We start from the raw sequence: 26,233 nt of genomic DNA on the forward strand, positions 1-26,233 counted from the left end.
GGATTGTCGGTAAATATGTTTAATGAAGTTCTGTTCAATGTATTTACAGAGGCCCCCTTGAGGATGAGAGGGGAAAAGAAAAACAATGCCTACTATGAGGGTTTGCTTTTCCAAATATTTGCCAAACAGGCTGCTTTAGTTGTATGCAATGGTGATGGCATCACACTTTACTTCATATTCTTGACTATCTTGAGCTAGAATCAACTTGATGGCAACGGGTTTGGTTTTTTTTTTTTTTAAACTAGCTCTACCATCTATTCCTAAGTGTCAAAATCCTTATTTATCATTAATAGCAGCATAGATGGTAGAGGGACAGGGCAGGTGGCAGTGGTGGTGGTATTTCTGGGGAAGTGAAAACCCCTCTCACGGTTCATGTGCGGCTTTTTAATATGGCATACGATTGCCCCCCATTGAATACAGAGATACCCAGTCACTTCCAAAGCTGAATTACTGAGACTGAAGAGGGAGCTCTCTCTTTCCCTACTAGCAAGGCTTGGTGTTTTTCTTTCCTTCTACACTGACTGCAGTATAGCTTGCTGCACCCTGTATGGCTCTTCTACCCCTATCTAGAACAGCTTGGACAGGTTTAGGGTTCTGAAAACATGGCAGCCTCTGGGGTGGCCCCAGGTAGTCAGCTTTCCAGCTGATAGGACCTGCAGATGAGGGCAGCCTTTGCTGTACCGGGTAGGGCATATGGCCAGGCTTGGGGTGGGGGACCTGTGGGAGAGATCCCTTGCTTTTCTGTTGCTTAACTGAGAGCAAAAGTGAGTAATGAAATTAAAATCCACTACTGCTGCCACTCAGGATTGTCCCATAGCACCCAGTGTAGCCCTGGTAAGGACTATAACTCCTGAGTGTACAAAGTGGCCTCTGGTTCTATCTGATGTCTGTGCATTGGCATGGGGAGTACATTGCTCATCTGCTGCTGATCAGAGTTGGCTAATATCCTGTGGCACAAAAATGGCGCCTGATTACCCAATATCTGTTGCCTATCCCCCACTTTCCTGCTAACAGAAACTTAATTTGTTTAAGTAGCAGTTTAAAAATCTCTTAATTGTAGGGAATATGTCCCTTACCTTAGTTCCAGGGGATTAATGATGTTTAGTCTAAATCAGAAGTTCTCACTGGGGTGTGATTTTCGTCCCGCCTTCACCAGGAGACATTTGGCAGTGGTTGAAGACATTTTTGACTGTCACAACTGTGTGTGTGTGTGTGTGTGTGCGCGCGCACATGCACTATTGGCATCCAGTGAGTTGAGGCCAGGGATGTTGCTGATCACCCTACAATGCATAGGGCAACCCCCACAACAAAGAATTTTCTGGCCCAAAATGTCAGTAATGCTAAGGTTGAGAAAGCTTGTCTAAATCAACCTTATTTTCCTTAAGAAAATGAAATAATCTCATTTTCCTCAGCCTCTGATTGGTCTTTGTTTGGCCATATGACCTCCGTTCTGGCCAATGAGTTGTAAGTGGAAGTCTGTTAAGTAGGTCTTCCAGGAAAGTTTTTTCTTTTCTGATAAAGATGGACAGATACAGCTGACAAGGAATACTGCCCTTTGCCCTTTCCTTATTATTTCCCCTTTAATGTGGGTATGTTGCTGTTGCTAGAAGATGCATTGGCCATCTTGGATGCTGTTGGTAGGAGATGCATCTGCCATCTTGGGAATATGAGGTAACAATCTACAAGAGGAAAGCTCTTCATATCCACTAATTCCACCCAACATCTGGCTGTATACATGTCTCCAATTGTCTTATCCTTGACAAGCTTCATGTGACCAAATCCATAGGTTCAGGGCCTCTGGCTTGAACCAGCTATACCCTATTTAAGCCCAGTCAAAGCTTTATCCTAGGCATTTCCTACACAACCCCATCCTTCCCTTGTGGCTGTAGAGAACCACACTGTAAGCCACTACTCGACCCAGAAGGGCTACACCCTCCATGGACCTGACCTTCAGCAGCATCCTCCATCAGCCAGCATCCTCCCACTTCAAGCACACACACTATATAGCTCCCTGGCTCAGTCCAGCCCTATTTTAAAATGTTACACATTCCCACATGACCCTCTGTGGACAGCTGTGTCTGTATCGCCACTACTCCTTCCCCTTTTATTTTTATTCCTAGGGCGAGGGATAGGGATGTTCTGTGTGGTTTGGGTGGGCTCTGCCCCTCCCACATATAGGAATGAGCAGTTAAAGAACTAGTGCCAGGAGTCTAACACATTGCTGTCCTGTTGATTCTGACTCCATAGGATTTTCTTGGCTGTAATCTTTATGGAAGCAGATTGTCAGGCCTTTCTTCTGTCATGCCTCTGGGTGGGTTTGAACTGCCAACCTTGAGGTTAGTAGCCAAGAGTAAACTATTTATGCTACCCAGGGACCTCCCCAGATAGAGGACTGGGCAGTTAAAAACTAGTGCTAGGAATTCAAGTCCCTTATTCATTTGTAATGGAAAGAAATGCCTGGGGGTTATGATTAAGGGTTTGGACCAGTTCAAAAACGTAGATCTGGCAGGCCTAGTTTCACTTGGATCTCTCCCAGGAGTTTTCCATGGTACAGAGAACAGACTTCCTTAGGATCTTAGCACCAATTTTCAGGAGACAGAGATGCAGTCTCAGATCTGACAACTTAAGTCTGTGCTGTGGTTAGTGTTTTTTTGTTTATTTTTGAAGTTTTTCTTTTGGCCAAAATTGTCAAGACATTCTTCAGGGGATATCCCAAAGAGAGGTGCTTAGGAAATAGATGTCCTAGGAGAGGCACCTCCCCCTTCACCCCATGCTAGTGTGTGATACTCTGGACTACATGTGGCTGGGAATGCCGGTAACTTGAGAGAGGACCATGTAGGCAGGGAGGGCTCAGTTTAACCATCTGCTAGATCAGTGAGGCAAGTGGAAGCTTTATTATGCTAGCCCAGAGGGAGAAATGCACCTTACTTTCCTGATTACAAAGCTGGGCATTGGTCAAAAGGCAGAAGGTGGAGGAGTGAATAAGCAGCATCCTACAGACAGAGGGAGGGTCAGGCCCTCGAGCACTGGCTCCAGACTGGCAGCCTAATCCAAGTGTCCACTCTCCAAGTGGCTGACCTGGAGGTTCAGAGCCCAGGAATCTCACCACAGATGGCGAGCCCCATAAAGGACAGAAGTTGCATTTCAAAACAGGACTCAGGGTCAGTTGCCAGTGCCACACCTTTAAGAAAAAAGAGAATAATTTTACAAAGGAGGACATCACTTCATTTCCTTAAAATCCCAGAGTAGAATGAACACATCATAAGTTGCACTTAACATCAGATGTGGTGCTCAGTATAACTCTATTAGGGAAAGCGAATGGGCTAAAATGAAGATCCCTCTTGCCCCTGCAATATTTAGCCTCACATCTCTTTTTATTTCCTTTGCTGATCCTTAATCATCATCTTTAATTCCTCAACCCTTCAAGTTTACCCTGTGTTTCTCTTGGATCCTACTGTTATAAATGAAGTTGATTAATTTATACTATGATGTAAGTAAGTGACTGCCAACAGTCTAATGGGAAGATGGTACTGACTAATCTGGAATAACAGCAGATCTTGAAGTCTTATCTGGCAGTGTTTTCCAAGCTTTCCACCAATCCTCCCACACATTCCCATCTGGGGTCCCAGCATCTGGAATTCTCCTTTCCAAGAGTGGTTTATAACTGTTAGGGTCTTCCCTTTCAACCTCTGGGCAGCTTGAGAAAGAGTACTGAGGACTGAAAAGCAACGGATCTCTAATGTTGGAGTGCCAGGAGCTGTGCTGCTTCGGCAGGAGCTAATGAAGCTTTGGGTCAAGTGAAAATATTCATGGACTATCAAATCCCTGCTGAGATGACCACCCACTCAACCTTCTGGTAAAGCTAAGTTAACTCTACCTCTTACTCTCAGTGAGCCCAGTGCCTGGAGATCATTTCTGGCACCAGAGGGAAATACATTCCAGGCCACATTATTTCTATACCCAGTAACAAAGGAATGGAACTGACCTGAAAATGGTCATTAGAGTTTGGAATGATCTGGAAATAATACTGCCCCTTCTAACTCACCGACGGATTTGGGTTTCTAGTGAAGTTGTTAACACACCTTCTTTTTGTTGCTGGGCAAAGTAGGTGGGGACAGCTCTGCACATGTCCTTGATGGGCATTCCATACTGGGCTAAGTTCTTGACCCGGCCGGGTAAAACAGTATAGGTCAGGCCATGGGTGGATGGGTATTGCTTTAAAGCCTGGAAGAGGTGGCATAACAAAATGGTGAGATAGCATATGGATGTGGTATAGCAAAGAGGCAGGAACATATTCCAGGGGGACCCCACTGCTATGGAATGAATTGTGTCCCCCCAAAATATGTGTTGGAATCCTAATTCCTATACTTGTGGATGTAATCTAATCTAACATAATGTAGTCACCTTCTATAATGCAATCTAATCCAAGGTAATCGATCAGTTGAGGTCATACCAGTATAGGGTGGATCCTGAACGTAATCACTTCTGAGTTATAAAAAGAGTAGCGCACACACAGAGAGATGTATGAACAAACTAGGATAGACAGACACTATCTGATGACGATGGAAGTAGGTGGATCTACAAGGCCAAGAGCCCCGAGAACTGCTGGCTACTAGAAGATGAAATAGACAAAGGAAGGTCTCCTCCTAGAGCTACAGCCTGAATTTGGACTTTATCCTCCTGAACTGTGAGAAAATAAAATTCTGTTCTTTAAAGCCACCCACATATAATATTTCTTTTACAGCAGCGCTAGGTAACTAAGACACTGGCCCACAGGCAAGTTGCCACAGTGCATGTGGGAGATTCAATTTACCAAAAAAGCTGTGAACCTAAATTTGCCCTTGAGTTTGGCCTCTAACAGCAATATCCTATCTGGCCACAAGATGACGACATGGCTCCAGAAAAGTCTGTGTGAGTCTGTCTCTGTGATCTTTTAATCTGTATCCCCTTCATCCTTCATAATTTCTCAACTCTCCCAGTCTCCAATGCTTTCCCATCTTTCCTTAATGACAATGTAGAATAGTCTTAATATTCTTTGTTGTAATTATACTGTTTTTACTTGTTAAATCAGATGAGTGGAATACTTTCTGTTTCTCTCCTTAAAAAAAAAAAATCAATCACTTGCTTTATTTTTATGACTTGAGGAGTATTTTCCCCGCAAAGTCAGTGACCCTCCTGCCATGGACAACAGTGTTGCCGACATGTGCTGTGCAGGTTACTTCAGCAAATGATGGGCAGATTTCAATGACTTTCCAAGGACTTTCTGCTGGTTTGAATTTGTATGACTACCATTGTTGTTTGAGGGGCTGAGGGGAAGGGAGTTTTAGCAATCCTAGGCTTATTTTGGGAGTCCCTGGGTACTTTTAATGGTCGGTGTTCTCAGCAGCTAAATGAAAGGATGCAATTCAAGTCCACCCAGAGGCACCTCAGATGAAAGGCCTGGTGATCTACTTCAGAAAAACCAGCCATTGAAAACCCCATGGAGCACAGTTCTGTTTTCACACATGGGGTTGCCATGAGTTGGAATCGAATCAATGACAGCAACTGGTTTGGTTTGAGGGTATTTTAGGCTAAAGATAAAATGTGGTGTCTGGGGGGTGTCAAGGGATGAGGAGAGGGAAGGCATGGTAATGCAAATACTTTATGAATTCACTCTAGTGTTTATATTCAGTAATTTGTATTGATTGACATATACCTCAAACCCTTTTGGAATACATCAAAATTATATAATTTATGGAGTTTTCATTGATTGAACTATGATTTGACTTAATGGGCCATTGGCTGGACTTGGAGTGGTTTGCATGGTGGTGGTATTTGCTGGGCATTAAAAACAAGCATGAACTAGGTGCCCCTGTGTGCAGAACATTGTCCTAGGAGATCGGCATGCAGAGTTGGAAAACACCAAAGTAAGTGGGGACCTCAGTGAGCTCTCTCTCTTACCTGCTGATCCAGGGCCCCGATAATTTCCTCTAAAGTTGGGAAGGCAGCTTGGTTCATCTTGACCAGGACACAGGCCATCTTACTAAACAGCTTAGCTGCCAGGAGGGCCTTAAAGCAACACAGCAGAAACATTTCATTCACTCCGTCAAAATATTAATGGACTCCTACTTTCCCGCTGGATGCTGGCAGGACCCTGTTCTTTTAACTAAGAGGTAGAGCAGCGTGCTGCCCTGGGCACCAGAGCAAAGGACTAGGATCAGGAATGGCGACACTCACAGAGCGCTGTTGCTCCCGAGGCCCCTGGTGCTGCCCCTACTATACGCACGGGAAGGAATCCTCCAGGACTCTTTGTAACCCACTAACCAACTGGTGGGAGTGGAGAGTAGGGGGTCAGCTCTGGTACTGACTTTAAGTGACTTTAAGGTTCTGTTGTGCCACTTAGCTACCATCATGATTCTCAGTGGCCTCCATGATCCTGTTTCCTCATGTGTAAAACAGGAATAATAGCCCCTCTCCCAGGGGGTGGTCATGAAAATGAGAGGATGAGATATTTACTGCTTGTGAAAGCATCCTGTGAGTTATAGAGTGCTCTCTGACTGTAAGAGAGTCAGACCCCTAGGCTCGGATTCTAGCCCTGGGTCTGCTACTGACCACCCCCTTCCATGTGACGCTGGCTCTGTCATTTGCATCAGTTGGCCTCTTAGCTTTGGATTAGAGCAGTGGTTCTCCAGGTGAGTCTGACTGACCCCAAAGGCACTTCATTAGCATCTCCCTCCTCTAGCCAGAGCTGTTCTAACTTCTTCTGTTCTATATACTAGATATCTGTGGAACATTTTGTTTGTAGAAGTGTTTCCATGGCTTAAAACAAAGTTGGAAATCGCTAGACTACAAGTCCTGCAGGAGGAAGTTCTCCTTGAGGCAACCAGGAGCCCATTAGATGAAGAGTGAGAGACAGAGATGGTGTTCAGGGAAGAGAGCATGGCAGGTACAGCTGGGAGCAAAGAGAAAGCCCAGTGCTTGAGGTGTCCATCCTGAGGTTGTCCACTGTGGCTGGAGAGTGTGCAATGGAGGTGGGGCGAGTGGCTTCCAACTAGCAGGGGCTAGATTGCAGATGGCCTTGTAGGCCAGAGTGAAGAGTTTGGGCTTTTGCTTCATTTAACCCTCTCAGAGTCCTGTAGGAAAGGCAGCTATAGACGCTATTTTTCAGATGATGAGACAGAGGTAAGGGAGGGCCCTGAAGTTTATAGAGCTTTTCTATCAGCTAAGGCAAGGGCATAGGCTCCTGCTTCCCAATTCTGCATCTTTCTGCTAGTTTTTATTATCTGAGGAATCGGGCAAGTTGAGTAAGATTTCTAAAAATGAAATTAAATGCTTCTTTTTTTTTTTGGAAATAAACTGACTAAAATCTGAGGTCAAGACCAACTAGCTTTTATAGCACATACCAGTTATACAAAAGGAAGCTCTTTAAATGGCTTTCTTATTTTGGAGGTCTTCAGTAGCCATGTGAAGTCTACACCTCACAGGAATGCAAAGAGATGTGGGATCCTTTTAGACCAGAGAAGTTCCTCCTGCAGTCTCTTCTCAAAAAGAAGTCATTGCAGCTGCAGGAAAGCTGGCCCCTTGCCTAAAGACATCTATTCCCATCGAGAACCTACACCTAAAGGAAGCAAATGTACACAGTGTCCTCTTCTCTCTGGAAAAGCATAGGCTATATTTTGGGCCAGACAAGGTTTTCTTTGGCATCGTAATGAATGTATTTGACATCTTACATTCTTGTAGTCCATGATTCCATCCCATTCACTCAAAACATTGTTGTCCCGGATGCTGACCATACCTCGGAAGGCATTGACATGGATGATTTGGGTCCCAACAGATCCATCCAGAAGATGGCTGTCATTGGTGTTCTGGGGAAAACCAAGCAACAGTGAGAAAAGCTCGAAGTCCAGAGTTCCTACTTTGCCCATACAGGATTATGGATACTCACAAGAAATTTGAGGGAGGTTACCTTTAATTATCACAATTGAAATACTTCTGATAAAGGAGGACTAGACAAGGTTGAACCCTCTCCACCCTCACTCACCATCAAGGCCATAGACGGAGTTAGGAGGAAAATCAGGAGAATGGAAGACACAATCTGAAACACAAACAAATAACTACGCACCCTTACTCCCTTAGCTTCAGATGAGTCCAGAGCCCTGCTGAGGCTTAGAGCCTTCTTAAAATGATCTGTAACTTTCGCAGTCTCTCGTATCCTGAGGCCCCAGTATGTATCAGGAAGCTGTCATTCAGTGTGGTTGATACGAGGTATGCTGGCTACTCAGGAGGCAAAGCTTTATCATTTACTCAAGGGTACATTTTATTTCCTACCAGTGTAATGGTTTGCTGTACATCTACTGCCAATCACTGGAATAAATATGAGGATTAACTGTTTGATCTACATGTCGGGCCAGACCATCCCTAGGCCAAATTGTACAATTAGTGATAATTCAGGTTCTTAGCCTTCCCTTTCTTCACCTTCGTCTCTCCTCTTAGCCACTGGGGATCCCCTTTGGAGACTGATATCCTCTTGCTTTCCTTTCCTCTAGATTCTTTCACCTTGCTTGAAAAAAAAAAAAGCTTCACCACTTATTTACATCTTATTTGGAAATACATTTTACTCAAATGTTACTACTTCCTGAGATATTTGCAATTAATCAATTATTTCCTTTCAGTGTGATTTTCCTTGTCGGTTGAAGGAATTTCAGGCATCAGAGAGTAAATGAAAGAGAATTGGTTGGGCAGGAAAAGGCTAGGGCAATAAAGCCTTGCAGTGAACCTCACTCCTCACCCCATATTCTGTCTCCTTAAGGCAGACCCAGCTCAAGTGCGCTCACAACATAAGCTAGACTTGACAGGAACTCCCCTTCTCCTCCACCCCACAGCATCCCTTGTAATATTCTCCATGCCGTGATAACAATAAAAGGTGAGATGTATTTTCAAAGAGAAAGAAAGTAGCTACTTTACAAACAATAATCATCGGGCAGTAGTCAATCAAGGAGGTATATGAGATACAGATAGCAACAATATTTTATTAATGTATTCTGAGAGTTGGTTCCATATATAAAACATATCTGAAGCTTTCCTTTGCTATCCGTTTGTAAATAAGATGAATCTAAAAAGAGAAGATCCTAAAATACGAATAACTTTACTAAATCCAAAAAATTTCTTGATCATTTTAGTTATTAGACAGGCTTGCATGTTAGGTATCAACTTAATATTTGGAAATGCTATTTGGGCTTAACATGAAGAGTCCATGGGAAACAACAGAATTACCCCCTGGCTATTTTGACTCTGGAAACATAATCATCTACATTTCAAAATTAGGAAATATACTTACAAGGCATTTCATGTCGCCCCTCTCTCAGAGAAACTGCATGCATAATAGAATTTTCTATGTCCTATTTATTTTCTAAGTTTGGTTTATATAGGCCTGGACCATTCAACTATAGTCATGATAAAGGAATCTATGGCAGTTGACCATGATCCAGATACCATTAGGGGGAAAAAGGGCAAGTTCATGTAATCACAGTTATCACTTTTCTTTTACTGCTTCTAAGTATTTTCTCTTTACCCTGCTCACTCCACTGATTCCAAGGCAAACATGGCCAATGAACAAGTCTTTGTGGGCTGGCATGCCGGTGACCTTAACGTCTGAGGTAAGGATTGAAAACAGTAGATGGTCCTAACACAAATCAATGAGCTCACTGTTTCTACTTCGCAATTCCAGACACATTCATAACTAACTGTGGGAGTAGTTAAGAAAAGCCTTATGACGATAAAAGAGAGAGAGAGGAATTAGAAGATTAGATTGATTGAAAAGCAATCTAGCCGAGATCTTCATCCAACCTAGAAATCACATGTTTGGATCCTGCACTGCCCTCTGCCCACCCACCAAGCTGGCCTCATTTCACCTCTTCAGATGTCCACCTCTGTTGACTTCCCTGGTTCTTTACCCTGATATTTTGCTCCCACTATATAGTTTGTCTCTTTCTTCCCAGATTTCATTTTAAGGTTCTTTTCCCAGAAAGGACCCTGTGATCAGTCCTGGTGCCCCTGAGAGATAAGGAAATGGTCTTCATTTCCTGTGGCTGCTGTAATAAAATAACACAAAGTGGGTGACTTTGAAGAACAGAAATGTCTTGTCTCACAATTCTGGAGGCCAAAAGTCCAAATTTAGGGCATTGGCAGGACCGTACTCTCTCTGTCCACTCAAGGGGAAGACCCTTCCTTGTCTCTTCCAGCTTCTGGGAGCCCTAGATGTTTTTGGTGTTCTTTGGTTTTTAGATGCACCTTCACATGGCACCTGTCTTCTCCTGTGTGACCCCATCTCCGTGTCTATTCTCCCCTTTTATAAGACACCACCCAGAAGGAAATAGGACCCCCCCACTCCAGTATGACCTCGTTAACTTAAGTGATAACATCTTCAAAGAAAAACTCTATTTCCAAACAAGGTTACATTCACAGGGACAGGAGTTAGGATTTCAACATATCAATTTTGGGAACACAATTCAATCCATAAAAAGAACTATTGACTTTATATGGTGAGCCAAGCACCAATTTAAGCCTTTTCATACATTATCTTTTTTTTTTTTTTTTTTCATTACCTTATTTTTTCCTCACACCCTGACTGGTGGTGGCCCACCTACCTGAATCAAATTCCAGGAGCCCAGGGCCAAACTAATATTTCTTCTGATGGAGATGGAACACATGAGTGAGTCTGAGGGTTGGAATGATCAAAGAAGGAAGACAGGCAGCTCAGTCCTCATGGTGCTTAGTGTAACAAGCAATGGGAGCTTCAAGTAGACGGTCTTTGGAGACTATCACGTTGTCCAGGGCTCAGATAACATCATACTCTTATCTCTGTTGTTCTCGGTACCTCAAAAGCACCATGCACAGAGCATGTACTCAATAGTTCTTGACTAAGTAAAGAAAAATGGATTAAAAAATGACTTTCAGGGACTAACAGGCTTTGTCTCCAAATGGGTGATGGCACTGGGGGAAGAACTAAAGCTTAAACCCATTATTTTGAAGCCCAGGATGTTTGTGAGAGGCTTTATAGAGCAATTGAATTTGCAAGCCAGAAGAGATCTTAAAATTCAGTGTGAATCTTCTAATGAAAACTGCAGAAATCATCAGAAGAGAAAGCAGAAAGAATTATGAGCTGCAGAAAATCAAAAGGGTATAACATTATGTATATTTTTAAAGCACTTTAAAACTTGCAAATCACATTCAGAGTCATGATTTTATTTGCTCCTTATTCTCAACTGTATGAGTTTGGTTGAACAGAGATTGTTAACCCATTTTACAGACGAGACTGTAACTAGGATGTAACTGTTAGTGCAGAGTTAGGACTTGAACCCAGGTCAAGGACTCCAAAAGCTCAAACTCTATGCATTTCCCCCGACAATGCACTGCTTTTGGAGGTTTGTTAACTTCAAACTATGGATTAAAAGAGCAAGGGTCCCGAGGAACACCTGTTCTGCTTTCATGCACCCATCTATGGCTTTCTGCCTTTCCGATAACCATGCTGAGCAGCTAATTTGATTGGAGTTTCTCCCCAGGCAAATGGGGACCAGGAATGATTTACGCTCCTGTCAGCCAGATGCTACCCCTCTTGCCCTTAAGTCTAGGTGCAAGGAGTGAAGGGACTAAAACTAAAGTAGCCACGTCTTAGAAGCAGAATCAGCCAATGATCCCAAATGAGCTTCTAATCACGGAAAGATGTGAGCAAGAAGGGGACCTCAAATATGATTACAGACAAAAAGGAGTGTGGGATCTGAAGAGATGTGGAAGCTAAGTTTCAAGGAGTCAGAAAGCCTTGAGGTGAACAACCTTTGTCACCTTCAGGTCCCCACTCATTCAGCATCTGATGTGATGGGGGTGTAGGTGGCTGGAGGATGGTCATCCAGCTTCCCGCTTCAAATGTCCTCCTGCAGGAACAGGCTCTGGGGTCACACTCTTCAATTTATTGGGTCTCTGGTGAACAATGATGGAATGCTGAGATATCTTTACAATAAAAATAATAAATAACAGTTGCCATCAAGTCAATTCTGACTCCTGGCAACCCCGTATGTGTCAAGAGTAGAACTGTGCTCCTTAGGGTTTTTTTAAGGGAAGATTTTTTGGAAGCAGATTGCCAGGCCTTTCTTCTGAGGAGCTTCTGGGTGGACTTGAACCTCCAACGTTTTGGTTAGCAGCTGAGCACATTAACCATTTGCACTACCCAGGGGCTCCTTATAATAAAAAGCCTCATGGAATTGCTAGTTGCTATTATAATAGCAAAGAACCCTGGTGATGCAGTGGTTAAGCACTCAGCTGCTAACTGAAAGATCAGTGGTTTGAACCCACCAGCTGCTCCACAGGAGAAAGATGTGGCAGTCTGCTTTCATAAAGATTACAGCTTTGCAAATCCTAGGCGGCAGTTTTATTCTGTCTTATAGGGTCACTTTGAGTCGGAATCAATATGATGGCAATGGATTGTTTTTTGTTTGGTTTATTATAATAATGCTTGAATGCTTGTTAAAATACTGGTATGTAGGTTTGCTAATATGCAGCTATTCAGCCACATATTTAAATCTGTGTTTAGCTCTGCAATGATCAACAGCCATGTATGAAAAGGAATAATCAATATATTCAAGCCATTAAGGAATGAGTTTTGACTGAAAGTAAGTTTGGAAAGCACTTCTTTTTTGCCCTACATTCTCTATTACATCTTCTAATCCATCCCACCAGCTCTTCAGTCCTGTCACTTGGCTTCACTTCTGCAAAGTCATCCAAGGACTCCCATGATTTGGCCCCAACATATCTTTGCAGCCCCACCTTCTACTTCTTTCCAACTTATGCCAGATATAACAAAATCTGGCTCTCCACTGTGCCCCATGCTGTCCAGATGCCATGCCGTCATTCATGCCTAGATACTCCTTGCCCTGCTTCTTCTTCCTCCTACCATTTCTTCACAGCCACTTTGAACAACCTCCCCACTCCCCACCTAGCCTTTCTTCTTCACTCACAGCCAAATGTGATCTTTTCTCCTTTTGAAATGCCATAGTCCTCTGCTTGTATCTTTATTTTGCTCTTTATATTTTTTGTTGTGTTATATTTATTTGTGTATTTGTCTGATCAGACTATAAAATTGCACATTTATGTCACTGGACTGTAAACTCTGTAAGGTTAGGGACTTGGTTTTGTTCTCTGCTGTAGCTCTAATATTGAGAACAGCACTTTGCATAAAGTAGGTGCTCAAATATATATATACATTAAATTGAATTAGTGAATGAATGGATGGCACTGATGGTATATTATTCATCTCTGTATCTCCTGGAGTGCTTAGAAGTGCCTGGTAATAGTGATATATATATATATATATATATATATCACACTTGAATTTAGAGACCATCTCAAGAATACATTTGACACTTTGAACACTAACAACTAAAGTGTGGAATGACATCAAGGACATCATACATGAAGAAAGCAGGAGGTCATTAAAAAAACAGGAAAGAAAGAAAAGACCAAAATGGATGTCAGAAAAGACTCTGAAAGTTGCTCTTGAATGTCCAGTAGCTAAAGCGAAAGGGAGAAATGTTGAAGTAAAAGAGCTGAACAGAAGATTCCAAAGGGTGGCTCAGGGAGACAAAGTAAAGTATTATAATGAAATGTGCAAAGACCTTGAGATAGAAAACCAAAAAGGAAGAACATACTTGGCATTTCTCAGCTAAAAGAACTGATTAAAAAATTCAAGACTCAAGTTGCAATACTGAAGGATTCTATGGGGAAAATATTAAACGACACAGGAAGCATCAAAAGAAGATGGAAGGAATACAGAGAGTCACTGTACTAAAGAGAACTGGTCAACGTTCAACCATTTCAGGAGGTAGCATATGATCAAGAACTGATGGTACTGAAGGAAGAAGTTTAAGCTCCACTGAGGGCACTGGTGAAAAACAAGGCTCCAGGAATTGATGGAATATCAATTCAGATGTTTCAACAAACTGATGCAGAAGTGAAAGCAGTCACTCGTCTATGCAGAGAAATTTGGAAGACAGCTACCTGGCCAACCAACTGGAAGGGTTCCATATTTGTATCCATTCTAAAAAGAGATGATCCAACAGAATGAGAAAATTATTGAACAACATCATTAATATCACACACAAGTAAATTTTTGCTAACGATCATTCAAAAATGGTTGCAGCAGTACATCAATAGGGAACTGCGAGAAATTCAAGCCTGACTCAGAAGAAGATGTGGAACAAAGGATATCATTGCTGATGTCACATGGGTCTTGGCTGAAAGCAGAGAATACCAGAAAAATGTTTACCTGTGTTTTATTGACTGTGCAAAGGCATTGGACTGTGTGGATCATAACAAATTATGGATAACATTGCCAAGAATCGGAATTCCAGAACACTTAATTGTGCTCATGAGGAGCTTGTACTTAGACCAAGAGGCAGTCTTTCAAAGAACAAGGGGATACTGCATAGTTTAAGGTTAAGAAAGATGTGTGTCAGGATTGTATCCTTTCACCATACTTATTCAATCTGTGGAAACCCTGGTGGTGTAGTAGTTAAGAGCTATGGCTGCTAACCAAAAGGTTGGCTGTTCAAATCCACCAGGCACTCCTTGGAAACCCTATGAAGCAGTTCTAGTCTGTCCCATAGGGTCGCTGTGAGTTGGAATTGACTCGAGGGCAATGGGTGTTTTTTATTCAATCTGTATCTGAGCAAATCCGAGAAGCTGGACTATATGAAGAAGAACAGGGCATCAGGATTGGAGGAAGACTCATTAACAACCTGCAATATACAGATGACACAACCTTGCTTGCTGAAAGTCAAGAGGACTTGAAACATTTACTGATGAAGATCAAAGACCACAGCCTTCAGTATGGATTACACCTCCACATAAAGAAAACAAAAATCCTCACAACTGGACCAATAAGCAACATCATGATAAACAGAGAAAACATTGAAGTTCTCAGGGATTTCATTTTACCTGGATCCACAATCAACAGCCATGTTAAGAGCAGTCAAGAAATCGAGTGACTTATTGATTGCCTTGGGAAAATCTGCTGCAAAATATCTCTTTAAAGTGTTAAAAAACAAAGATGCCATTTGAAGAACTAAGTGCGTCTGACCCAAGCCACGGTGTTTTCAATCGCTTCACATGCATGTGAAAGCTGGACAATGAACAAGTAAGAACAGAGAAGAATTGATGACTTTGAATTATAGTGTTGGCGAAGAATATTGACTATACCGTGGACTGCCCAAAGAATGAACAAATCTGTCTGGGAAGAAGTACAGCCAGAATTCTCCTTAGAAGCGAGGATGGTGAGACTTCATCTCACATACTTTGGACGTGTTATCTGGAGGGACCAGTTCCTGGAGAAGGACATCGTGCTTGGTAAAGTAGAGAGAAGCAGAAAAGAGGAAGACCCTTAACGAGATGGATTGACACAGTGGCTGCAGCAGTGGGCTCAAGCATAACAACGATTGTGAGGATGGTGCTGGATTGGGCAGTGTTTCGTTCTGTTGTACATAGGGTCGCTATGAACTGGAAGTGACTTGTCGGCACCCGACAACAACTATATGTATATACACATAAATACGTATACAGTGCACTGTATATATATATGCATATATCACACACACATATATATGACAAATAGTGGAATCAAGTATTTGATAATAAGAATGAGGAAGACAATTCAAATCTGAACAGAATAATATGTATAACAAGGAGAAATGGCCCTCATTATAAACTCCAATTATAGTACAAAGATAAGGTTAGCAGAGCGTCATCAATACTTTTGTCCCTGAATTTCGGGACAGGGGGTGAAAAGAAAAGGAAAACAAAAGCCAGGCATCTGCAAAGTTGTTTGCCTTTTATCTTGTATCCTGGAGCTCTGGCAAGATCAAGGCTCCTTTGCCCGGATTCCTGGTCCTGTTTGGTGTTTGCTAAAGACCCTTTGATTTTTCTCTTTAATGTACTTACTGCCTGCTGTAAACCAGAAACTTCCTCATCCTTATTTTACATCTTCTGTTTACCTCCTGGGACACAGACTTCTATGTTCATCCCTGTAATGATACGGATGTTTAACTAGTCTTTCTGACTTTGTAGAACTCAGTGGAACATCATAACTGAGGAATTATTTTAATTATTAAAGCTTTGTCCATACTCTCCATACATGTATTTCTTCCCTGATTTCTAAGCAAATGAAAAGCATAAATCAGTAATCAGCCATGTCTTACAAACAAACTCGCGCTCTGATATTCTTGTTAGTTTGGTTGTTTTTAATTTTCTCTTCTCAGAGTGCAGTACATGGTGAGTCTGGCCTCCTTCACACGTATGCCACTTGTCTTATATTCCTATATCCAGATATGATTGGAGCCCTGGTGGTGTAATGGTTAAGAGCTCGGCTGCTAACCAAAAGTTCTGCAGTTGAAATCCACCAGCCACTCCTTGGATACCTTATGGGGCAATTCTACTTGGTCCTATAGGGTCGCTATGAGTTGGAATTGACTGGACGGCAACAGGTACTTATGATTATATTCATTTGTTATTTACTGTGCTTTTCAAACTCCCCCCTTTTGTAACCCTTTGGTGTTCTTCCGCTCAGCCCCCTCTGCCTCCTGCATTCCCAGATCATCCTGGAGTGTGGGATCTGGCTGCCTAGGACACCGACCGCCTGGGCCCACTGTGTCCTGTTCTCTCTTCCCTTTCTGGCTTCCTTTCCCTGCATGTTTTCTCTACTCTTTCTTTTGTCCTCCCTGGACTCCAGTCCTAAATATTTTCTCAGAATCAAGCTCCTCTGTGTCTGGATTTCCTGCGCAAGCACAATCTTCTAACAAATATCACCTTGCTGCATCTCGTATCCACCCTGAACTACTTATTTCTAAGTCCACCCAGTGTCTTACTGCTGAATTTCTCCCACCTCTTCATTCCCAGTAAATTGGCAACCAGGACCTGCAGTCCACCCTATCTTGTTAGGCAGCTGACCTTATCTTTTATAAAATTGATTTTTACAACTCTTAAAGCAAGCGTTCTTATCTAGGCCCACAATATATGAATGGGCTCTGAAATAAACCTCCTGAAATTTTTTGTAAAACTTTGTTGTTGTTAGGTACCACCAAGTCAATTTCGACTTATAGCAACCCCATGTGTTACAAAGTAGAACTGCACCATTGGGTTTTCTTGGCTGTAATCTTTACAGAAGCAGATGGCTAAGTCTTTCTCTTATGGAGCTACTGGGTGGGTTTGAATCACCAACCACTGGGCCACCAGGGATTCTTAAAACTTTGTTAGTGGGGGCACATGTGGTGATCCCCACCTTTATTCCTGGGAGAAGAGCCATAGCTTTCATCAAAATTTTTCAATTTTTTTTTTTCAAAGAACAGCTGCCATCCAGGATTCTCTTTTACCAACAGAAAATATACATTTTTCTTTTTTTCTTTAATTTAATCTCTGGTCTCCTAGTTTAGTTCACTTGGGAAAAACTTCACAAAGAAGTGGAACATAATAAGAATGGTTGATTTTAGGTGGTAAAACAACTTTGGGAGGTGGGCCTCGAATAATTATACCTCTTTTAGGGAGGTGGTGACGGAGACAGACAGAGAGAAAGTAACTGCATGGTGAGGGTCATACAGCAAATTAGTGGCAAGATGAGGACCTGTGTGCGGTGGCGGCTGGCCCCAGGTGCTTTCCACTAGGCCTTACATCCTTCTTCCAGGTGATGGTGTTCCAGCTGGGAATTTCCTTTTTCCTCAACCCTACTTCCTGTACTAGACCAATAGGAGTTCATTTTTGTGTAGACTCCCAAGCCAAAGTCACTCATTCCTGACAGACATTCTTTCCAAAATCTCACATCTAGTGCCCTGAGCTTGACATTGTAGAAAACAACCAAAGAACACAGAGGGCTGACCAGGAGCCAGCAACCCAGGACTTCTCTGGGCGTCACTGTGGCTGCTCTGTTTTCCCAAGTCAGGCTCCAGGGAGAAGCCCTCACCTGCTCCAAACTACCCAGCTAATGCCCCAAGATGCTGCTCCAACAGGGGAGGCAATGAGAAAATGCAAGGGGGATGTATAATATTTTCATTCCGCTTGGCAATACTATATCTCTATCCTAACACCAATAATGTCTGGGGAGAGGAGGAAAATAGGCAACTTCTCCGAAGATGCAGCATTTTTCGTCTTTGAGTTCTAAATGCCTTCGTTCTCTTACCAGGAGAATAGAATGTGTGTGTGTGTGTGTGTGTGTGTGTGTGTGTGTGTGTTATGGGGAAGGCATGAAGTGGAGACTTATATGCCCTCATGGTATACATACAACAGTAAAAAATCTTCGAAAGCAGGAAACTGTAAGGCAGAAACCTGAGGAAAACTCAAATATTTTCCACTAAACAAGTGATAGAAAAGTGGTAAGACTGCACCCTGTCAAAGGGGGAAAATTTGCGAGACCTGGAAAAACAGGGCAGTCTGGTCAAGTTGTCGACTCTCACAGATTTCACTGTATAACTGTGACTTTATGTGGTTGTCATGAGTATTTGCTGGAAAAGGAACTATTGGAGGGATATAAGATGAACTCTATTCAAAGTACCCACTGCCCCTTATCCTTTAGAATATCCTCTTGTACTGTTATTGAATACACAGTTGTCTTAGTTATCTAGTACTGTTATAACAGAAATACCACAAGTAGATAGCTTCAACAAAGAGAAATTTATTCTCTCACAGTCTAGTAGGTTACAAGTCCAAACTCAGGGCGTCAGCTCCAGGGGAAGGCTTTCTCTGTTGACTGTGGTGGAAGGTCCTTGTCGTCAGTCTTCCCTTGGTCTGGAACATCTCAGTGCGGGAACCTCAGGTTCAAAGGATGAGCTCTGCTTTCTTGGTGGGATGAGGTCCCCAATTCTCTGCTTGCTTCCCTTTCCTTTTATCTCTTGTAAGATAAAAGGTGGTGCAGGCCGCACCCCAGGGAAACTCCATTTACATTGGATCAGAGATGTGATCTTAGTAAGGGTGTTATATAGTCCCAGCCTAATCCTCTTTAACATAAAATTATAATCACAAAATGGAAGACAACCACACAATACTGGGAATTATGGCCCAGCCAAATTGATACACACATTTTTTTGGGGGACATAATTCAATCCATGACACTAGTTTTGCATTCTTATCATAAACTTTTCAGAGGACAACTTGGAGTATTAGAAAGAGCATCAAACCAGAAGTCTGAAAACCTGAGTTTTAGTCTTAGATTTGACTTCTAAGCTCCATACTCGCTGGCTGCCCTCTCTCCTCCAGAAGATGAGGGTTTGGGCACTTGGCTGACATCTTGGACTGCAGGAAATCCAGCTCAGGTGGCTGTTGCTGTCAATATGCAGAGGAACGAATTCCATAGGTAACGACTTAGTTTTCATCAGTCAACAAATGGTGGGAGAGTCCTTTCAGAAATAAATTTGTTTTATTTAGGGGTGTGGTGGGTAAGGGGAGTTAATTTGCTGACACTGACCACAAAAGGGCATATATTTATAAATATCATGCTTAACTTTTGTGATCTATCACAAGTAGTAGCTTGAGTAAGGGTAACCAAAAAACCCCGTTGCTGTCGAGTCTATTCTGACTCATGGCAACCCCATGTGTTACAGAGTAGAACTTCTCCATAGGGTTTTCTTGGCTATAATCTTTACAGAAGCATATCACCAGGCGTTTCTTCCATGGCATCACTGGGTGGGTTGGAACCACCAACCTTTAGATTAGCAGCCAAGCAAAAAACGTTGGCGCCACCCAGGGATCTGAGTAAGAGAATAGCTGAGGTCAAAATGCAGTGCAAGTAGGAATTAGCTGAACAATCTTATCATTAAACTCTTTGTTCAGTTAAAAACATCAAACCAATGAGATATTGTAGATTGATGGTGTGGCACTTTCTAGTCTAGTTCATAAAAAAACATTGTGACTTCTGCCTTGTGCTATCTTGGACTACTTGCTCTTGGGGACACCAGCTGCTATGTTGTGAGAAGCCTATGTGGCAAGAAATGGAGGCTTCCTGCCAACAGCAATGTGAGGTAGCCATTTTGGAAGTGTTCCTTCCAGCCCCTGTCAAACCTTCAGATAACTGCAGGCCTGGCAAACATCTTGACTGCAACCTCATGAAAGATCCAGAGCCACAAGCACCCAGCTAAATCTTACTGGATTCCTGACCCTCAAAACTGTGCTAACACATAGAGTTTGCCTGTAAGGATTCACCCCAGCTCATTGCCTACTGGCCCACACTGCCCACATTGTGGACCTGCCTGTAAATGAAGTCTACGCAGGCATCCCAGAGGTGGTGTGAAACCTGTGCAATAGGTAGGAATCTCATGCTCCAAACACAAGTGCGTAACAAATTTCATTTTTTTTTTAAATTCTGTAAATAAAATTTAATCTGCTGCCTGTACTATTAGGCTGGTAAGAAATTTAACTTCATTCATCCTCAGGATTCCTACCCCTCCCACAGTTGTGCCAAGGATCTTGGTGCCAAGCTATCCAGAGTGGTAGTGCGGGTGGTGGTTGGGGCTGGTGGGACGCTCTCTCTGTTCATGGTTATTGGTCCACACAGGTTACCAGTAAGACCTTGGTTGCCTCATTTATATGTTGCTCCAAATCCTCCAGCTCCTTCCTGCAGTCATGGGAGTTGGCCAGACACAATTTACCCCATAGATAAAGAAATAGCTACTTCAAGATCTCATCATAACAACATGCAGAGCCCAAGGTCCATAATGCAACATCTTCAAAGAACATAGGCTATTATGCTATTGCCAAATGCCACATATAAAAGATTAAATTCTAGCCATGGTTAACAGTATGAAACAACCCCCTTCTCCTATAGGCAATGTCTACAATTCTACCATTCCTTCAGCTGAGACAGGCTGGGAAGTGTAATGCCTGCTCACACTGAACTTGAACTTGGCATTTTACTGGCTTATAGTGATTACCACCAGGCTTTAATTTGTCCCCTCTCTCTTCTGACTGGAGTCCACAGGTCCTACACAGCTTGCCCTGTTTCATTCTTGACACAGTCTATTCTGGTTTGCTAGGTTTCCTTTTTTGGCCTTTCAAATTGATTTAGTTCATTTCATTTTAACAAAAATATTTGAGTTCCTATAATGTACCAGGTGCTATGTTAGTGCCAAGGAGACAAATGAATAAGCCAGACATGGTCCCTGACCTCAAAGGACTGGCAGCCTAGCAGGAGATACAGCATTGAATACATTCATCCATTCAGTCATCTATCTAACAAGTATTCGTTAAGTTCCTACTAGGTGCTAGGCAGTATTCAGGGTGTTAGAAATACAGTAGTGAGCTAGATAGATTTGTTCCTTGATGTCAAGGAATTTTCAGTCTGTGGTCGAGATATGAACTTAATACATAAGCAAATCCCTCCTCTACCCCTCTCCAATGTCTCCTCTTCCTTCCTTACCTAGCCTAAATTCTACGACCAATTATCATAATTACTCCCTTACATACACTCTCAACTTCCTTGCTCTACTTGAATGAACTCTTTTGATTAAACCACATCTTTGTCTACTTGGTGGCATTTAGGTGAATGTGGTCTGGAGAAGACCACACAGCATACTGAATGGTCTACTTCAAATTCAGGTTCATTTACCTCTATTGTGTCTGTAAAACTCTAGGCAAACCTACTGTATTCAAGTTCAATCATACTCCCGCTCTCTTAGACAACCATTGCATGCTTTCTCCTCTTCTTAAACCTCCAATATCTCTTCCCTGTCCTCACTCTCAGCTAATGAACTTGTGTGGTTTGTGGTATTTAGCTCCATTCCTGGCCTTCTAAGATCTTTCCTGTATTGAAAGGGGCAGGAAGTCTCAAAACTGCATTTCCTAGATTCCTTTGCCAGACGCCTTCTGGTTAGTTTCTGCCAATAGGAGCACTGACTCAAAATTAGAAGACAGGATGAGGGGAGAAGTCATTGTGACTCTGACTCCTGCAAGCTCCAGAGGCATCAGCATTTCCAGCACCCACAGGGAGTGGCTCAGCATTAGCAGTAGCCCCCCCCAGCAACTCAGTGGTCCCCTTACAGCCCTCTTTCCTGTTCGCTTGTTCAGCCCTTCCAATCCCTTTGTAACCAATTCCTTCACCAATCCAATCTTTCTGCTTAAGAATTTCCTTGTGGAGAAATTGGAAGCCTTGTGCATTGCTGGTGGGAATGTAAAATGGTGCAACTACTATCGAAAACATTTTGGTGGTTCCTCAAAAAATTAAACATAGAATTACCATAAAAACAAACAAATAAACAAAACCTCAAACCTGTTGCAGTCTTCTGACTCATAGCGATAAGACCCCGGTATTCCACTCATAGATATCTACCCAAAAGAACTGCAAGCAGGGGCTCATACAGATCCTTATACACTACTGTTCATTGCAGCATTATTTACAATAGCCAAAGGGTAGAAACAACCTAAATTCCCATCAACAGATGAAGGAAAAAACAAAATGTGGCCTATCCATACAATGGAATATATTTAGCCGTAGCAAGAAATGAAATCCTAATACATGCTACGACATGAATGAGCCTTGAAAACATTATGCTGAATGAAATAAGTCAAACACAAAAGGACAAATATTGTATGATCCCACTTACATGAAGTATCTAGAATAGGCAAATGCATAGAGACAAAAGATTGGTCTCTCAGGGGCTGGGGAAATGGGGAAGAAAAAAAATGATAAAAAAACTGAAACTAACTGGTTTACATTTGCACAGTCTGTGCAAATAAGTTGACCAGCCTTCCACCAAAAAAAAAAAAGTTCCTATTTTCCAAATTGGACACTGACAGATATATCTCAGTTCTTATTTCATTTAGAACATAGAAGAAATCTGAAAAAAAAACTTCCACACACTCCCATCACCACACCTACCCCTGCCAACATTTGTACATGTAGACTCTAACTTCCTTCCTATTTCTAAGGATTGGCTCTCTATGTTCTAGCTAAGGCTCACTTCTCTGCTTTGGTGCTTCATTCCGTCTTGTTCTCACTCATTCCATTCCCACTCATCTCTCTCTCTCTCTCTCTATTTTTCTTCCTTGCATCCTCCATTTCCTCTTCTCTTAAGAATTATTTCTGTAAGCAAAAATACATGCTGTTACCGTTTGCACATGAAAAAGAAAACAAAACAATAACAACAGAAATAAAAAGAAATGACTCTCCTAATGGTGCTTCCCACTCTAATTACTACCCCTTTTCTCTCCTTCCATTTAGAACAAAACTGCTTGAAAGAGTGGTCCATGCTGTTTCCTCCCAGTCTCCCTTGGACCTGCTCCAATGGCTTTATTGACATTCACTCCACTGAAATTGCCCTGAACAAACCTGGTGACCTCCATAACACCAAATGCACTGGTCAATGCTCATACCTCATCATTTGTTTTTAATTTTAGTGAAACTATACACAGCAGAACTACACCCATTCATTAATTTCTATGTGTACAATTCAATAAAATTGGTGACATTTCTTCATATTGTGTCACCATCCTCACTATCTTTACCCAAATTGTTTTACCACCATTGCTGTAGACTCACTACCCCCTAAACTTCTCATCTATACTTTAAAGTTACTGTTGACAATTTGATCTCATATAGACAATTCTTTCAAAGAACGCAAAATGTTCTCGGTGAATATTCTTTACTAATTTGGCTAAACAGCTGTTTAGTTTAAAGATGACTTCACGGGACAATTTCAGTTCATGGTCTGAAGATTTTTTCAGAGTGATAGATTTGGGGGTTCCTCCAGTCTCAATAGGTCCAGTAAGTCTGGACTCCATAAGAATTTGAAATTCTGTTCCACATTTTTTCCCATTTTAGTTAGGATTCATCTATTGATTCTTTGATCAAAATGCTCAGTAATGGTAGCCAGCACACCCACTTCTTCCAGCCTCATGGCTAAGGAGGCAGTAGTTTATGGAGGCAGTTAGTTATATCTGTAGTCCAGTTCTTCTCCAATTCCTGGGTCTCCTTCTTCCTATGCTGTTCTAGGCAAATAGAGACCAACTGTTGTATCTTGGATGGCTGCTTGCAAGCTTTTGAGATCCAAGGTAGTACTCACCAAACTAAGCCCGCATCCTACCTAGTAAACCAGTAGTATTTGTCACGGTTGAGCCCTATCTGTCCCCTCAATGAGCCTCCAGGCCACCACAGTTGCCTGGCTTTTTCCTCCCATTCTGGCCATTCCTTCTCCCTTTCATTTTCCCAACCTCAAATATGGGCATGTCCCAGAACCTGGGACTTTTCTTCTTTCCTGTAAACCCAAATAAAGCAGTGTCATGGCTTTCAGTATAATCTATACTCTGAAAACTCCCAAGTCTTTTTCCACCCCACGTCTCTTTCTTGACCTCCAGATTCGTATGTCTGTCTATTTGATATCTAATTATCCAAAAATGAACATGATCAAAACTAAACTCCAGCTGTCCTCCCTAAACCTGCTGTCCACCCCCCACCCCACTGGTATTTTCCATCTCAATGAATGGAACTCCACTCTTCTACTCACTAGGTCAAAGACTTTGGAGTCATTTTGACTGTTTTCTTTCTTTCTCACTCCATATCCACTCTATCAGGAAATCTCAGCTCTACCCTCAAATACAGACAGGATTAAATAATTTCTCCCTGTGCATCTGTCAGTTTGTCATACTCTGGTGGCTTGCCTGTTGCTGTGACGCTGGAAGCTATGCTGCTGGTATTTCAAATACCAGCAGAGTTACCCATGGTGGAAAGTTTCAGCAGAGCTTCCAGATTAAGACAGACTAGGAAGAAGGGCCTGGTGGTCTATATCTGAAAAAAACTGGCCAGTGAAAACCTTGTGAATAGCAGTGGAACATTGTCTGATATAGTATCAGAAGATGAGCCCTTCATGTTGGAAGGCACTCAAAATATGCCTGGGAAAGAGCTGTCACCTCAGAGTAGAGTTGGCCTTAATGATGTGGATGGAGTCAAACTTTCAGAACCTTCATTTGCTGATGTGGCATGACTCAAAATGAGAAGAAACAATTGCAAACATCCATTAATAACAGGAATGTGGAATGTACGAAGTATGAATCTAGGAAATTGGAAGTCATCAAAATGAAATGGAACCCATAAAGATGGATACCTAGGCATTAGTGAACTGAAATGGATTGGTATTGGCCATTTTGAATTGGGCAATCATATGGTCTACTATGCTGGTGATAACAAATTGAAGAGGAATGGTGCTGCCTTCATTGTCAAAAAGAACATTTCAAGATCCGTCCTTAAGTACAATGCTGTCAGTGATAGGATAATATCCATATACCTACAAGGAAGACCAGTTAATTTGACTATTATTCAAATTTACGCACCAACCACTAATGCCAAAGATGAGGAAACTGAAGATTTTTTACCAACTTCTGCAATCTGAAATTGATCAAACATGCAATCAAGATGCATTGATAATTACTGGTGATTGGAATGAGAAAATTGGAAGCAAAGAAGAAGGATTGGTAGTTAGAAAATATGGCCTTAGTGGTAGAAACAATGCAGGAGATCCCATGATAGAGTTTTGCAAGAACAACAAGGAAGCGAGTCTGCAACTCTTCATTGCAAATACCTTTTTTCAACAACATAAATGGTGACTATACATGTGGACCTCACCAGATGGAATACACAGGAATCAATTTGACTACATCTGTGAAAAGACACAATGGAGAATCTCAATATCATCAGTCAGAACAAGGCTAGGGGCTGACTGTGGAACAGACCATCAATCGCTCATATGCAAGTTCAAGTTGAAACTGAAGAAAATTAGATTAGGTCCACGAGAGACAAAATACGACCTTGAGTATTATATTCCACCTGAATTTAGAGAGCATCTCAAAAATAGATTTGATGCACTGAACACTAATGACCAAAGACAAGAGGAGCTGTGGAATGACATTAAAGACACCATACATGAAGAAAGCAAAAGATTATTAAAAAGACAGGAAAGAAAGAAAAGACCAAAATAGGTGTCAGAAGAGATTCTGAAACTTGCTCTTGAACATCGAGTAGCTAAAGCTAATGGAAGAAATGAAGAAAAAGAGCTGAACAGAAGATTTCAAAGGGTGGCTTAAGAAGAGAGTGTAAAGTATTATAATGAAATGTATAAAGAATTGTAGTAAGAGAATCAAAAAAAAAAAAAAAAAAAAAGACCACGTTCAACATTTCTCAAGCTGAAAGAACTGAAGAAGAAATCCAAGCCTCAAGCTACAATACTGAAGGATTGTACTG

At 42.0% G+C, this 26,233-nt stretch overlaps 1 protein-coding gene across 1 annotated transcript; it reads right to left on the reverse strand.

Moving 5' to 3' along the window:
• Nucleotides 1-2,798: 2,798 nt before the first annotated feature.
• LOC101357929 (gastrokine-3-like) lies at nt 2,799-9,613 on the reverse strand. The gene is made up of 6 exons (XM_004369381.2): nt 9,551-9,613; nt 8,021-8,074; nt 7,710-7,844; nt 5,941-6,048; nt 4,083-4,224; nt 2,799-3,181 (listed from the first exon to the last, which is right to left on the reverse strand). The coding sequence occupies exons 1-6, from the start codon at nt 9,611-9,613 to the stop codon at nt 3,087-3,089; spliced, it is 597 nt and encodes a 198-aa protein (XP_004369438.1). The 3' UTR covers nt 2,799-3,086.
• Between the last annotated feature and the right edge of the window lie 16,620 nt (nt 9,614-26,233).

Source organism: Trichechus manatus, unplaced genomic scaffold (assembly GCF_000243295.1).
Source record: "Trichechus manatus latirostris isolate Lorelei unplaced genomic scaffold, TriManLat1.0 scaffold00004, whole genome shotgun sequence".
NCBI lineage: Eukaryota > Metazoa > Chordata > Mammalia > Sirenia > Trichechidae > Trichechus > Trichechus manatus.

Coding starts and splice junctions, on each gene's coding strand:
- LOC101357929 (XM_004369381.2), bottom strand. CDS start 9,613: ATGCCAGCCCACAAAGACTTGTTCATTGGCCATGTTTGCCTTGGAATC. Junction 8,075..9,550: donor GAATCAGTGGAGTGAGCAGG/GTAAAGAGAAAA, acceptor TTTGTGTTTCAG/ATTGTGTCTTCCATTCTCCT. Junction 3,182..4,082: donor TGCCCAGCAACAAAAAGAAG/GTGTGTTAACAA, acceptor TTTTTCTTAAAG/GTGTGGCACTGGCAACTGAC.